Source organism: Lycorma delicatula, chromosome 2, assembly GCF_047948215.1.
Source record: "Lycorma delicatula isolate Av1 chromosome 2, ASM4794821v1, whole genome shotgun sequence".
NCBI lineage: Eukaryota > Metazoa > Arthropoda > Insecta > Hemiptera > Fulgoridae > Lycorma > Lycorma delicatula.
In genome coordinates this window covers 176,085,515-176,102,982 of record NC_134456.1, presented here as the reverse complement: position 1 = coordinate 176,102,982, position 17,468 = coordinate 176,085,515, and the positions used below count along the sequence as shown (strand labels likewise).

Sequence of the window (17,468 nt, the reverse complement as noted above, 5' to 3'; positions counted from 1 at the left end):
ATTTTTCATGATAATAATAAGCTATTACTCTACTAATTTCTCTAGTAAAGTGGCAAATCTATGATTTTCATCCAAGAGATTATTGATTTGATTATAGTCAAGCAAAGAATTTTTCACATACAACAAAGTTATTTTTCACCATCAGATGAAAACAGTTATGGTAACTGTATACTAATATCAGCCCCTGTAATTATTGCAGTAAATAAATAATAAAAAAGAAACGATCATAGTTCTGACCAACATTAGAAAACATTTTTGGTTAATATTATAATGTTTTTCTTAACACTTCTCTTATAGATGTATTTGGTTTTAAGGTTATATTACTGATAATTAGAAATCATTAACATCATGTAAAAAATTCATATATATATATTTATTTTACAAATCAGTACAAAAATAGACTTATTCTTCAATTATTAACAAAAACATAGAAGAAATCATTATATATTAATCTTTGTGAGTGAAGATAGAATTCTCTGTACCATTCTCTACTTTTTTGGAAGTGCTTAATTTTTTCAATAATTGATATGATAGTTTATTCAAAACATATTTAGAATTTCATTTAATACTGTTTTCTTCAGGGCTAATAATTTAGTTATTAAAACATAAAATTATAGCTTACAGGAGCTGATGAACTTATTTCAATAACATGTACAACATGTATTCTGATTCTACTATTATATGTATTCATAAAATATATCATAATTTTTTTTCCCAGGTTAAAATTAATTTTTCTTCTTGTCAAAAAAGGATCTTAAGAATCATGATTTAAAAAATACTTATTATTTCTTTATCATAGTTATTCTTATTTATATAAAGCTACTTTTTATTTAAAGCCCGACTCCACAGAATTCAGATCTAAACTCACGAAAGATTAATATACTGTATTTAAATACAAATAATTAATTTAAAGATTATTATAAACAAAAACAACTTATAGTTAATTAATAACACTCTAAGTAAAATCAAGTAGAAATAGAAAAAAATGTTCCAGTCATTTACCAACCACAAGTACTTTGTACAAAACTGAAGTAAAAATGATTTAAGTATCTTTGGTAAAAATATTCATACCAGATTAATATTTTATAAACATCATACATCTTTGTTATTCCTATTACATATACCACACAAGAAATGTTAAATTATTTAGAAAATAAAGAAAATTAATGGTTAATTTTACAGAGTGTATGGAATTCTGTAAAGGTAAATAGATTTTTGTAATAGAATATTTATAACCCATTAATACTTTACATGAAATCAGAATAAAAATATTCTGATTTCAGTATCTTTGGTATACAACTATAGTTATTAATGTCGAAGACACCAATAATGGAAATTATATTATGTTATCAAATAATCATACATGAAATGCACAATTTTTCAGATCAGATCAGAGTATCACATAAAAAATATGTTGGTTTATTTTTTACTGATTCAAATATGATGACCAGAATTTCTTTTATTGTTTTCAATTGATCTTAATTCACATGTTGTATGCATTGAGAGCTGATTAAAGTTTTTATTTGATACTTCTGTTTTCACTTATTTTTATTATTAATGTACAAAAATAGTTCTGGCCTGAATCTATAGAAAAGAAAAATAGCTCTGGTAGTGAACGGTATAACTTAAAAATAGTAAAATTTCTCAATGTACAAACATATTTATAAAATATATTATATTAATCAATCTAACTCCTGGTTGTAAATTATTACACCAAATACAACGTTCAATCATTTTTTTCTTTTTGTTTTGGAATGTTTTTAATACATACTCATTAAATGTAAAAAAATGAAAGAAAAATTTAAATATACTTAAGTTTATAGGTGTTACATAAAGAAAAACTTTTGTCCACACAAGCATAATAACCCAACATGATAGCTGACCAATGGTTACATTATATTATTTAGTAACACTGAAGAATCGCCTAAGTAATAAATTTGAATTATTATTATAAAAACTGTTTTATGTAAACAAACCATAAGTAATGTTGAAACATTATTATATTTTGCATTGGGGCTGTTGACTTGAAGTGAATGACAGCATTCATAATAATAATCAATTGCTGATATGGATTGAAAAAATCACTCTTTTTTATTAGGTAATTTACTTTTTACTTTTTCTAAACTTAACTGCATATCTAAAGCAACTCTTACAAAAACCATTCATATACTGATTATTTCATCGAAATGTCATATAAGTATGTGAAATTATAAGTAGCGAAATCAATATGAGTTACATGTGCACACACATTAGTATAAGAATGTAATGTATGTCTGAATGGAGGAAAAAGCCTAAAAACTTTTAAATTTAATAATTCTTTAACAAACTAAAATGTAGGTATACACAGCGACAGAAATTTTTAATCTTGTCTAAGATTAATACATTAGATAAGAACAATGGTTGATTACTGTACTTCATATTTCTAAAAATCTTTTGTTTCATGATAGCACTGTTTTTATTCATGTTAAATTTTGATGTTGATATAATGATACATTCATGGTAAATCTAAATGATATAAATATACTAGGCAGAAATTAAGAGTGTGTGCAATACTCTTTGTTGATGTATAAGGGTCTAACCATGACCTGACTTTTAATTTAATTATTAAAACTGATTAGCAATATTAATACAGTAATTGAAAATTATATTGTACATAAATGAAGCACATTACAATATGTGTCATAAATTAAATTTGCTTATTATTATATGAAAAGATAAGTTTTTAAAGCAGTTATTATTTACAATGAAGTGGTTTAACAAATAATTTACAATTAGGTTTCTTAGATTGAACAGTAAAGCCAGATAATAATATTCATCAGAGCAAACAATAATTAGTACAAATTATATTATTACTATTTGTTTAAATTTAACTGTAGGGGGTTAAAATTAAGCACACATTAATAATTTATAAATTATACAACAAAAGAAATAAATTTTAAACTGTAAAAAAATATTAAAAAATAAATTAATGAACTTACAGCAATTGTTTTGAATAGATGTTTTGTAAATAATCTCCTATATTGCTTATTGAAAAGAATCTTCTGAAACATGAAGCAACTTTTTTCTTCCTCTCAATACTTATTTTTTAAAGATCTTTTTTTTATAAGACTACTGATAATAAAATTATCATGTTAAGAAGAAGCTGCATGATCATTACAGAAGAAGCTTTTCAATTAATAACATAAAGTAAGAGTTTTAAATTAAATTATTTTATAATTTGTAATTGTATTCTGTTGTGGACAGTGTGTAACATTACTACCTGGTTTGTACAATTTTTTTAAAAAATGTATTATAAATTAATATTCTTTAACTGGCTTTGGATCAAACAGAGGAAAACTTAAAGAGTTAGATAAAAATTTGTCATTATAACTTTGTGCTGACTGCAGTGGTTTATATTGAAGATATGTTGAACCATATGGATCACAGGGTGTTCCAGCAATTAACTGGTTAGCGTCACCAGAAAATATTCTAAAGTTAACATCATTAAAATCTAAAGAAGCCATTAAATGAATTGGCATACGATCAGTAATAGCCCACAATCTGCCGGATTTCTCAATTCTTAAATCACTAGGATAAATAAAACTTTCATCATGTTTTGTTAAAATTACTTGATTCTCTGGAGTATATGGCTGATCAAGTTTCCAACATCCAATCGCATTTTGATCAATAAAATTTTTAAATAGAACTCCATTATAAACAACTTGTGTCGTTATATGATGATTTGGTCCTAAATCAGGGAAATAAAAGAAATCATGATAATACATTTTTCCTATAGCTTTTGTTTGATCTTGCAATATCTTTGTTGAAACGAAAAAGTTACGGTAGCTGGATAAAGGATGAAATAATAAAGTTCTAAAACCATCTGGCTGTACTGCAGTTAATTCCATGGCAAAAATACCTTCCTCTTCCCATTGATAATTTAATCCAATATTGTAATCTCCACCAACAGGATCAGGAAGAAAATAAGGATGCTCAAACCTCCATGAAAAGTCTTTTGCATAACTGTAAACAATTAGACCGTAACCTAATTCATCAGATGCATATACATGAGTATCAGAACAGTTACGGCCAACATCTACAACAATGTTTGCTATAAATGTATCCTTGTTAGTGTCTGTTGGTTGTAGCTGATAATAGTGAATTTGTTCATTTGTATGAAGATCAAACACATGAAGACCATATGGACAAACTTGTTGTGTTGTTTCACCTGTAAATAAGAGAAAATTTGATTTTAGTTAAAATCTACTGATTAGTGGTATTGCAATAACTAAACCAGAGGAACACTCATATAAAGATATCTGAACTTCTAGTCAAAACTGAAATTTATTTATAACAAGTAGGATATTAAAATTTAAAAAAATAATTTGCTATGTCCAAAAAGAGTATCTGTGTAATTTGATTTTTTCTAAATTATTGTAAGATATTTATTAGAAAAGTAAATTTAATTATGTTAACACAATTTAATAATTAATTTAACATAGTTTAATTTTGTTATGAAATAAAAAAGAAAAAGTTAATCCAAACAATTTTTAATGATGGATTCTCTTGTCTAGGTATAAGCTTCATTAATATAAGACAGTAGGTCAAGATGTGAATTTATTTAGTGTCTTAGTATAAAAATCTTAATTTAATAACTGTTTAAAAATTAAAAAAAGTAAAAATCATGTTTATTGTAACCTAACTATTTAATTATATAATTAACTTTTTTTTTAATATAAAATTTTAAAAAGCTCTACAATAATATTTCCACTCACCTTTGTGGTTATATGCATTACTCATCTCAGCATAGTATAATTAATACTCAAATCACAATTATTTAAAGCCAGATCATTATTATTTTGAATATTAATCTATTTAAAACATGGGGTCTTATTTCTTTTAATATCTCTTTTTTCAGCATCAGTTTCAAAAAAGGTTTCTTAAGGATTTCTACTGAATCAAAGTGAGTTCATTTTAAATTATCTAATCATATAAATTTCCAGCTCCTGAGTAGACCCGTTATACATAATGCATTGTTCTTGCCAGAAAGAGTACATTAATTTGTTGCTTTACACAACTAATTACTGACCTTTAAATTTATTTTACTTATTTTTTTTAATATTTCCATAATTATTTTTAATATAATTTTTTTTTAAGCTATTTTTCATTATATTATATGAAAATTATGCAAGTCAAAAATATAATTTTCAATTAAGTCAAATAAACAAAAATAACAGCTAGACTACTTTATTCTGACATAGACTGCAAAAAGTTTAATTATTTCAAAACTTTCTTAACTTTTGGAATGACACATCAAACTGGCAAATGTTATGAACAATTTAACTTCAAAATTTTTTTTAGTGACCACCATCATTGAAAATGAAACTGTTTTGAGCAACTGAAAATTCTTACAATTAAATTAAAAATACTTTTTTATTAAATCTGGTCCAGTTGATTATTTCAAAGTTTATATTTCTTTGCCACAAATTGTCATGGATAAAATACAATTAGTTATAATTTTCTTAAACAATAATGTAATGAAAATAATTTAGTTCTGTTTAATATAGTGAATAATAACACAATATTCGTTTTATTATGAGATAATACCCCGCAACAGCTGTTAACAACCACTCAAAGGCTAAGTAGCCTATAATTTATAGAAACTGTAGAAATTTCATAATTAAAGTAAAAATATTAATTCATCTGCATGATATAATCTAAGTTTAGTGTTCTCCGATTAATTACTGGAAGTAGGATAAAATTATGTTAAAAAAAATCATGTAATTTTGGGTAGTAACTCCAACTATAGAAGAGTCCTCTTCACTACAATTATTGTATCATTTAAAGTTAATTTTTAGGCATGATCTTTACAAAAAGCATGACAAAATAATGGTTCATATTAGACTAGATTAACAATATTTATATCAAACAATTTTTAATTCAATTAGAAACAGATTAGTCTGATCTAAATGAATTATACCAACAGGGTCACTGATTGTTGCAATGTGTGTTGAAATTGAAAAATATGGTGGTGCAAAGTGAACCATTTTATCCTTGAAAAAAAAAAGTAATATTACACACATCTTTCTGGACCCTCATTTGAAATCAACCATATCAATTGTAATTCATCCCAGAACATTTTGTTTATTCAAATATATTTCTGTACATCAAATTATAGTATATTGTATACCAAATATCAGTACAAGTGTTAGTACAAACATTCATACAACTGAGCTAATCAAATCTACTACAACAGTTTGAGTTTAATAAAATTGTTTGTATTTTATCAACCTACAATTTTATAACAGTACATAACAGATCTGATAGGTACTTAAACACATAAGAAATGATTAAATTATAATTTTTACCAATTCCTAAAGTGCCAGAATCCAGAACCCATAATCTGTCACACTCATCAGCTCTCATTCGATAAACAGTATTAAGTCTGTTTTTGCATGGTGCTCCAAGCTGGTTGAATTCCCAATCTGGATAAGGAATTAAAGGTGCATTATCAATTGGAGGTGGAGGTGAATGTCCATAAGGTTCTTCAATAATTGGAATAAAATTCAGAGTGCTGGGAACACCTGTACAAAAAATAACAATATTTCTAAAAAATAAACAAGATTGTAACAGCATAAGTTTAAATTAATATTAATTTACTTTCAACGAAATGAGATGTGTAAATTTTATTCAATTAAAATCTTTTTCTTGCCTACTTCTTATAATATTCCTTTATTTTTCAGATTTTCAGATCTATCTTTGTTCATTTTTCCCATTATATAATTCATAACCCATACATCAAAGAATTGTTTTACAACCATTTTTAAGCATAGGAGAAAAACAAATTAGAGAAAATCTTTATAAGGGATATAAGTTATTTGTTCAACAAATGTTTAAATCTCTATTAAAAGATAATCCTTCATGAATCATGTATAAAACTTAGTTATTTTTTAATGTGGTACTCTTTAATACATCAAATATTAATAAACAACATACTGAAATGGGGACCTAAATGATTTATTAAAATCTTTATCATTTTATATTTTTAATAAGAATTTATTTTTAAAAAAATATTAACATTCCTTTGAAAAATATGGTAATTAATGGCAATCAAGTAAAAAAACTAAACAGATATGAGCTAAATAATGTAACTAAGCGTTATAAAAGCTCTCTATATATTTGTTTACATAGATATGATTATATATTTGTCTAAATTGATATGATTATCATTTGTTATGGATGGTGATATTATACCCCATCCTAAGAGCATGTTAGATGAATCAGACAGAAAATTTCAGAAAGTAAATTTATTAACAAATAATATCAAATTATTTATTAATTGTCTCAATTAAGTTTTTTTTTAATTTTACTCAATTAATTAGTTTCATAAATAAATAGAGATATTGTTTTATAAATACACTGAATGCTAGTTATTTATTTAAATTTAATGAATAATAACTAGTAATTTAGCCATTATTTAACATTAGTTCAGCAGATATTTGTTTTAGAATGATTTCAGTTTTGAATAGCTACAAATTTTTGCAATATTTAATTTTGAATTATCAGATGCCTTAAAATATTTCTAAATTAAAATGTAGTCATCAAACTTTACTTTTTTATCTTCTCTGTTCTTACTTTACAGTACTAGTTTTTAATCTTTTTTACATTGAAAAGAATGGTATGTAATATTTTCATTTTTATTTTTTTAATTCTCTTTTCCTAAGGGAGTGGCAAGGGAACATACATGACTTTCACATTACTAGATTTTTTATTACTCCAGAAGGTGGACATTTTTTAAAAAAGTACTGTTCAAATTTTGCAATTATTTAGAATATGTTAAGGAGACTAGGAACGACTCATCAAAGTTTTTTATTTGTTATTGAAATCATACACCTATGGTAGATGTTTTTTTTATTAAATTCTTAATTTTTTATTTATATCTATTTTTACTGGAGGAAAAGAACTTATGAGTAATTATGACTCAAAAGTCATAATCAACAAAATGAGGTATACTGACAAATTTTCAGAAAAAATTCGACAGGATAAATGTAATGAAAAACAAATAATTTTTTTTAATTCAACATATAGCAAATGATAACCATGTAAAGTTGTAAAAGAACCTCCACAAACAAAAAGAATGAAACCAACCAAGATTGCATAATTCATGAAACAGAAAAAATAAGTATTATGAGAACAATTGCACAAAAATATAAGTTACGCACATGTATATTTATATAAATTAAGCATGTGAATTACATATGAGGAGTAGGAGTGTAAAGTGTTTCCACTACAATCAATCATTGACAAAAAAACCACATTAAAATTGAGACAAAGGTCTGACTAATTTTACAAATTTGAAAAGATTGTTAATTTTGGTTATAATATCACTTAAAATAATGTTGATTCCATTTGCGACTTTAAATCTACAATACAAAGCAATATTTAGAAAGCCAATATAATTACGTTCAATGATTTTCTCACTTCAGTAATTGGTTTATTCTTACAACTAGAACTGTCATTATCATCTTATGATACAGTAAATGGATTTCATTAACAGCAAAATATTATAACAAATGTTAATTGGTTTTTCCTTTATATCACAAATGCAATAATATAGTTTTGTAATCTCATATCAACAAAATAATAATAATAATAATTATTTATAAAATTAGCACAACAGATGTTACTTTCTCTCAATATTTAATTCAAACATATTATTTCCACATAATTATATACACTACTATCTTAATATAAATAATTTAAAAAATTAATTTACAATTATATAGATCGCAACAGACACAAGTATGCAAAAATATCCTTGAACATTAGTAACACAAGATTGTATCACAAATGAGTAATATATCAGATTTTGTATTTCTGCAGTATAAATTCTTTATTTGTACAACCACTTGATAATAATGAAATCAAATCTCCTATATTTACTATTTACGTATTTCTTGTCTATGCAATATTGTATTCATATTATTTAAAATAAACTAAAAATTTTGTTTATGAAAATTATTTATTCATTGAAACTACTAACTTTAAAAAAAATATTTGGAATTGAGCTGCCAGAAGATCTTTTCAGAATAATGTACTTTTTGTTATACTCAAAAGAGTTAAATATTAGTTTCTTGAAGAATAATTCTACATAATTTGAAAGACAGTCTTTTTAAAGGAATTATTTGCTTTATGAGTTGGTTAATTTTAATAAAATGCTTTTGCTGTTTAAACTTCTTTTAATCTTTTTTGTTTAAATAATTAGCATACTTCTTGATAACTTATTCATTTAGTTTCTTCAACAATAATTACGTTAGGCAATAGTCAAATTTTATTAGCTATGATTCAACAAGTTTTTTTTTATAAAATAGAATAAATAATTTTGTTTTATTAAGATAAAAGTTTGGTAGTAAAAAAATATAAGTTCTGTTTTGCTTTTATCAAACAGAATGATTTAAACAAAAGAAAAACTAAACCTGAATTAACTATATAATAATTCAGTATTATTATAATTATAAATATATATTATATTATCTATTTTTTATATATTATAATTTATTTTGTTGTTATATAAAAACCAAATGAAAAATAATTTAATTAATGAACTGACAATAAAGAAACGATAAATTATTACACCTAAATATTATGATGAATTGTTAACTATTATTGGTACCCAGATGCAAATACTGATTACACCTTCCAGTTACTTTATTTATTCAAGTAATTCATATAATATTCTTCTCAACTGATCTTCTTATAAAACAGTGTTCATGTACCACAGTAAGTAGTACCACATTAGTATAACATCATACCACTTAAGAACAATAAATTTAATTTCTACATGTATAAATTTATGTTCATTTCATTTCAATCTACAATGACCAGGACAGCTCAAATGTGTGCTGAAAGTATGAAAAAATAAAGGTATTCTATTATACTAATAGAAGGTAGTATTGGCAAAACAGAAATCACATACTATGGTTGGTTTTCAACACCTAAGAGAGGCAACTTTCCAATGTAAAGTTGTATTATGTATGAGGAAAAGGTTTGAATAAGTAGCCAGTCGATTCACGTAATTACTACAATAATTCAATTTATCTAAATTATTTTTTTTAGAATGCATACAACACAATTAATTCAATCTTATTGATGCCCTCTGGCAATTTAAAACAACTATAAAGTAATATTCATATAATTTGAAAGTTAAATGTATGTAACACAGTAATGCATATTACATTAACTTGATATTTATTTTCTAAAGATTATACAAAAACTTGATAATCTGTATAAGGAGCTTCCCATATATAAAATGTCAGTTGAAACATCGTAAGAGTATGAAATAATACAATATTAAAAACCAGTTAAAAAACCTGTTTATTCAAGAAAAAAAAAGCTTTTTTAAGAATTTCATCGTAAAAGGAATTTAAAAACAAAGGAATTAATAAACATTACTATTTATGTAAAAATTATATAATTTTCTTATTAGTACTTTAAAAATACAATGATTTATTTTCTTTTTTAAAAGAAAGGAAGAAGTAAAAAATAATGTCTTTTAATAAATTTTATTTTATATTGAAACTCTACCTGTTCACTATCTTATTGCAACATAGTTAGGACATAGGTAGTATCCACTACTATAAGTACTGTTACTGTCATTTTCAATTACTCTTTGGTGAAATAAAATTACAATCAATAAAAATGTGCAACGATAGCAATTTCTGCCAGAGTAAACTCTGATTTTTTAAAAAATTATATTACTTTTTTCATTACATTTTTATCATAAACCATCTGAACAGTTTTACATACTTCTTCATTACTTATCATTTATTTTTGTATAAGTTATTGTTAACATTCTATACATCTACTTTATGTAGTCTTTACCTTTCTTATAGTTCTTTCTTTTTGATACTAACTATTCCCAAAGGATGGCCTAATGCAAGATCTACAAATCTATTCTTTGAGTTAGAATCTATTTAAATCTTCTTTTTTCTCTTTTAACTTTTTATCTATTATTTTTTCTAATTTGAAATTTGTGAGCTGCAAGCTTCACCAACCTATCTAAATTTCTTCAATGCTTTCCTCTAATTAAACGAAAGCTACATCCTTTTCTTCTATATAATCCATACTTCACTTTTATAAAATATTACAAATAAAAAAATATTTTCAAGAATTTCTTTCTAATTCATAAATCTATATTTAATAACAGTAGACTTTTAAATCACATCCTTTTTTACTTGAGCTTCACATTACATCCATTCACTATTTCTATTATGAGTATAAACAAGATTTTTCATTTTCAGATACATGTAGAATCTAAATAGTAAACTCATCATGTTTTGCAAATCCTTGTACGTATTATTGATCATTTCTTTTTTCATTACTACCTTATCCATTACTTTTATTAATTTTTCTCTGATCGATGAGTCCACACCATACATCACCTTATTTCTTTTAATTTTTCAATGAAGTAAGATAAATGAAACAAAATTAATTTGCTTGTCTTGTAAATAGATTTGCATAAATTTATAATTTATTTTTCATTTGTAATTTAAAAAAAAAAGACAAGCATATATTTTGTTTCAATCCTCTCATTGAATATTATTTTAGACTATTATTGATATGAAAAAGAATTGGAATCTATTTTTATTACTTTTGGCTGGTAACTAGAGTAAAGGAATTTCCACCCATGGACTAAAATCCACCAGCTTTGATCAGTAAAATAACAGATCTATAAATGGATTGAAACAGAATGTAATGTGTGGGGCTCAAGTAGTGTTCTCTCCACCAGAAAAGGTTTTTTTCACTTTTGATCCTGTATGAAATTACAGATTTTACTCATAATTTTAAATATTTTATGTATCATTAAGTGAACATAACACAATTTTATAAGTTATGTAGTGGTAATAAGTTCAGATTATTAGTCTGAATGAGCTAATGAGATGGTCCCTCAAAGCTCAGTAAAAACTTTTCACTACGAGTATTTTGTTTCAAACATTCATCCAATATTTTAGCTTTAATTATTTACTATTATTATTTAATTTTTTTTTATGATAGTATTATAAAGTAGGAAATTTTTATCAAATAATTAAAAAAAATTAATTTGACAGAGAAATAACATTCATTAAATTATAAAAACAATCTACCTTTATCCCATCTTGGCACAGAAATGAATAATTTATCTTTCCAGATTTCAATACCAACAGGTAAATTATTTTTAGGAACAAAAGCCTCTGAATTGATAGCAGCTGCTCTTGCCTCTGGATTTGGAAAAACATAATCCAGCTGATTCCAGAAAAATCTTGTTTGAAGACCAGGAGGTGGCGGAGCTGGATCTCTTATAATCTGACTTTTGATTAATAGTAAGGCTGTAAAAAAAAAAAAAACAATAAAAGATTACAAAGCATTACAAACCAAGAAAAATATATAGATTACACGTAGATAATAAATTCAACAGAATTAATCACTGAAAGTGCCATATACTGAGTCTGAGCAGTGATTAAAATCATTTGTTCATCATGTTATACTATTTCGATTGTAGTTTATTATCAGTATTTAATATTATGTTATTTTTATTAGTAATAATTAATACTATAAAATTGCATAATTATATTCAATCACATTTAGATACAAGGTATATTAATGAAATATATTAATGAACAAGATGTTACTATTATGAATAATTTACCATCTGTTTATTCTGCATTGAATTATTACATTGATAAATTAAGATGCCAGGTTAAGGGGATTTAAAAAACACCCGCATACTTATAAGATTAAGCTTATTATACTCATACCATTATTACTTGGTCATTTTTTTTATTTATTTAATTATTTTTACCTCCAGGACCACTGTTAGGTATTACTTCAGAGGACGAGATTAATGACAATTACTTGGCCACTTAGTTGATTTCATCAGATCTTTATTTCTCCATTGAGGCTCAGGATTCCTCACTCATTAATTGTCTCATTGAGGATGTTTATCTCCAACCCAAAAGACCTGTATACTTCTATGAGTTTTTGTGACATAATAAATATTATGTATTTTATATTACAGTGTAATATTATAATTCAGTGTATTATATATTTTAAATAGAAACCGTACCCAAACTATACTATCATTTCAATTGTCTTGATGAGATACAAATACTAATGTAAAAAAAATGGTTGCTCTAATTTTAATAATTAAAATTAGCTCTAATGAAAAATAAGCTTTAGATTTCATAATGTTGTAATACCATAAAAAAATAAATGCTAAATTCTAATTTAGCATTTACAGAAAAATAAACAAGGAAATTTGAATTAAAGAATTCCCTTTCTGCCTAATGAGAACTTGTGACCCATTTTTAAGATTGTAAATATGCCTAAAGTATGATAACTATTTTTCTATGTTGGAATTTTTATTAAATCTGCAAGCATAAAATTTTGTTTGGAATTAGTAAAAGTTAATTAGAAATAATATATACAGATTGAGGAGAAACCATAAGATTATAAGGGCTAGATTACTGGGAACAGACATGTCAATGTTGTATGATTTGGATTTACTCCTCAAAGTTAACAATAGCTGTAATTAATTTAAGTATAGTATGGATAAAAATTGAAATATGACGAATTGAATTGAATTGAAATATGATGTGTAAAGCGCACTATAATTTGAGTAGTTACTGGCAGAAAATGATTCTTTTTGATGGTTTTCCCACTAGCAACAATGTGATTGAAATTCTTATAATAATAATAATTGTAATTGGAATATCATATAATATATATTTATTGTCACAACAACTAATAGAAGTATAAAGATCTTCGGGTTTGGAGACAAACATCCTCATTGAGAAATAATTAACAAAAGGCAGTGAGGAATCCTGAGCCTCAATGGAGAAATATAGGTGTATCTACACGTGATTGAATGTAATTATGTAATTTTATAGTATTAATTATTATTAATAAAAATAACAAAATATTAAGTACTGATAGTAAACTACAATAGCAATAGTATAACATGGTGAACAAATAATTCTAATCACTGCTCAGACTCAGTTGCATATGGCACTTTCAGTTATTATTATTAATAATAATAATATTAAAATACTGAAATTTAAATTTCATTTTATATAAGCCGAAAGATTGTTTGTTTGTCACTTTGTTTGTATGCTCTTGCATCAGACGAGAACCAACCAACCGCTTCTTTCAAATTTGCAGGATACATTCCCAGGCAAGGTATATAAGCTATATACCGAGGCCCTATTCCCCTTGTGGGTGAAATTACAAATCAAAAAATTCATTAAAAAAAGAAAAGATTAATCCTTTTACTTCACTGTTATATTTTGGTCACTATGGTAACAGAAATAAGTTTTGAATTTTTCATAGCCAAAGGTTTGTGTACTTTAGTTATCAAAGTTATGTTGTGTATGTGTAAGACATGCCCCCACTTAATGAATGAATACGGTGAAGTATTCAGCTTTATAGAAACCTGGTAAAGAAACTAAATTATAAAAGACAGACTAGTAGTAATTTTGGTAACTAAAGTACACAAAACTTTGCCGATGAAAATTTCCTAACTTATTTCTGTTGCCATGATGACCGAAATGTAACAGTGAAGTAAAAGGATTAATATTTTTTTCTTTAATGAATATTTTTAATTCACTGCTTCATCCTCAAGGAGAATAGGGCCTCGTTCTATAACTTAAACCTTACCTCGGATATCCTGCAAATTTGAAAGGAGTCAATCGGTTGGTTCTTTTGTGATGCGAGAACATACAGACAAACAAACTTTTGGCTTATATAAGATTAACTTTAAACTTCAGCATATAAATATTATTATTATTGTTATTATAATTATGAATATTATTGTAATTGTAATTAGCTTAAATTAGTATATTTAGCAAACTTTTATGAGTTTTGATTGCTTATTTTGGCTGTCGAACTGGATTGCCAAAAGTTAAAAAGTATGCCTTCAAGAAAAAAGTAACCTTTCTTATTATTCAAAGTCTGTTAAAAGAATGAAGTATCTCGATCCTCTGAAATAACTGAAGTACGTGATTCTCGGTTAGCTGCTTGCTGACCGAGAGCGCAACACCCAGACTCGAGTTGCAATGAACAGAAATAAGTTAAGAATTTTTCATCGTCAAAGGTCGCCTGCGCTGACCTGAGCCATAGGAGTGAAGGAATCTGAGCCCCTGGCTAGACGGCAAATAAATTTATAACTTTATACAATTAATTTAAAAAAAAATACCGATCCATATTACTGTTTTGATTGAGAATATAATTTATTTACTTTTGTAGCGTGTTTAATATTTTTAGTCAGATTTTTATGTAAGATTTGTAGCAAGTTTTTCACGAAATTGGGAAAAGCTATTTTTAACGATATTTCACAAGGATTTCACAAAAGTGTTAAATGGAGATATTGGAATCAATTTTAAAGATTCTATACGTAAAATTTCATCTAAAATCATTAGTTAGCCCAATAGTTTGCATTAACGTAAGTGGAGTACCACATTGCCTTCATGAGGTCAAGAAAGTGAAAAATATTTGATCGGTCATAGATCATAAAGAAAACGTCTCCGGTATATGTTTAAGTGAAATTTTTACATTTCTTTAATATCACAGGAATATTTTTATATAATTTATCAAGAACCATATATTTATTTATTTTTGTTAATACTTACGATAATATTTATGTACATTAAAGATATGTATCGCGTACCCTCTAAAGTAATTATTTTTAGTTATAATTATTACTAGTGTTATGAATTTTAGATTTAGGCACTCCTACACAGAACACGTAAAAATCGAAAGATAAAAATCAATATAATACTTCAGATTATTCCGTGTGATTATGAGTAATGCAATAAATTGCATCCTAACGTCAGCAAGCCAAGACAGGTTCATTAAATTGCCTCTTGTAGTTATCAAAGTTAGATAACAATGAAGGAAATTTCATTTAACTAGGGAACTGCATTACACGGGCGGTATTTTTATTTATGAATTTATCAGAGTTGATATTTAAAAACACGTTATTAAGCTCGATAATAACATAATAATAATAACAGTTATAATAATAATCGATAATTACATAAGCGTAATATTTATGTAATGTTTGAACAAGCACTCGTTTCCACTGTTATAAAGTGAATGCAGGAATATAATTTATTTTTTCATTATTTAGCATACTACATATTATGCAATACACCGAGAGGTAATATTTAACCATTACCAAGATTCTGTCGTCCTCCAAGTACTGGATACATTTCCCGTATGTGTATTTTTAAAAACACCTTTTGAGTGAAACACTTGATTTTAATGTACTTTAATACTTTTAACATAAGGAAATTCTCAACATTTGTAGCTTGTAGATAATAACTTACTAAAGTTATACATTAATTATTTTTTAAAAATGTTTAATTTCCATAATCTTTCATTTATTTACTTTGTATTTTATAATTACCATCTCGGACGTTCTACTAAACGTATTTTAATGAAGAATATAAAGATGAAATGATACTTGAAAAAATGGCAAGAAAATCAGTGTGGAAGCTAGCTTGCTTTCCTCTACTTCTGGGAAGATCGGTATATCCTTTACTTGGGATGATAACAGTACAGTAACTTTGCACTGATCAGCTTATGTACATAACTATATTGAAAAAAAATAATAATTTCTTGCAAAAATTAACGACCCAGCAAAAAAATGTAGTTAATACAAAGTTAATTTTTATTTTTAATTTTTTGTAGCGGGCAAAGTCGGAGAATCTGTTTCTGTCCTCCCAAAAGCAAACTTATGCTTGCTTTAGCGAGGAATATTTGACCTCACATTTTCAAATGTATCACTTTCAGATGTAATGTTATTTCATTAATTCTACCTAAATTGTATAGTTAACGATGAGGGTCTACTGACGAGAATAAAAAATTACCTTGAGGCTGGTGAGATATTTTTAGGTACAACTGAGAAACTATTTTTATTATTAAGATTATTTGAAATTTTTTTCGATCTATCCTCGGAGATAGAGGTATACAGAATTATTTGTTGTTCTTACCCCCTACCAAATTTATATTACATAATAAAAATAAGGGAGTATCATTTTCATTCTTAAATGTTTTAACTAGGTGCCCGTACCTTTAACATAAAAAATTACCGTTTCTACTGCCTTGAGTTTCCTTGAAGTTTTTAGGGATAAAAAATTTACTTTATGTTTGATAATCATAAGTTTATAAATTAAATCAAAATTTTGTGTTTTCTATTGAGTAGTTCAGGATATATTTTTACTGATATTCATGCAGGAGGTTACGAGCAGACGGTTTATTAGTTATCAGTAGTAGATCGTTAACATTGAATGCAGTCATGACCAATATTACTACAATGTTACAGCGTAATGTAACAATATAATAAATAGCTACTACAAGTGTATTTGCACAGTTCATGGAATAATCCAATTAAAAAAAACTTTAAGATAGTAATCTTAGATACACTGCCTTCAACACTAAAGAAAAATAGAATA

The 17,468-nt window shown here is 25.6% G+C and overlaps 1 protein-coding gene across 1 annotated transcript; it reads right to left on the bottom strand.

The window, feature by feature from the left end:
• Positions 1-2,883: 2,883 nt before the first annotated feature.
• LOC142320004 (protein yellow-like) lies at positions 2,884-16,223 on the bottom strand. Its single transcript, XM_075357685.1, has 4 exons — positions 16,190-16,223; positions 12,123-12,344; positions 6,348-6,563; positions 2,884-4,207 (listed from the first exon to the last, which is right to left on the bottom strand). The coding sequence occupies exons 1-4, from the start codon at positions 16,221-16,223 to the stop codon at positions 3,297-3,299; spliced, it is 1,383 nt and encodes a 460-aa protein (XP_075213800.1). The 3' UTR covers positions 2,884-3,296.
• Positions 16,224-17,468: the final 1,245 nt, after the last annotated feature.

Bases quoted from the DNA above. Each gene is read 5' to 3' on its own strand.
- LOC142320004 (XM_075357685.1), bottom strand. From the start codon at position 16,223: ATGTATCCAGTACTTGGAGGACGACAGAATCTTG. The intron at 6,564-12,122 runs GTAGATTGTTTT...TTTTTTGTACAG, and splicing joins TGTGCCAAGATGGGATAAAG to GTGTTCCCAGCACTCTGAAT. The intron at 4,208-6,347 runs GTAAAAATTATA...TCTTATTTACAG, and splicing joins TTCTGGCACTTTAGGAATTG to GTGAAACAACACAACAAGTT.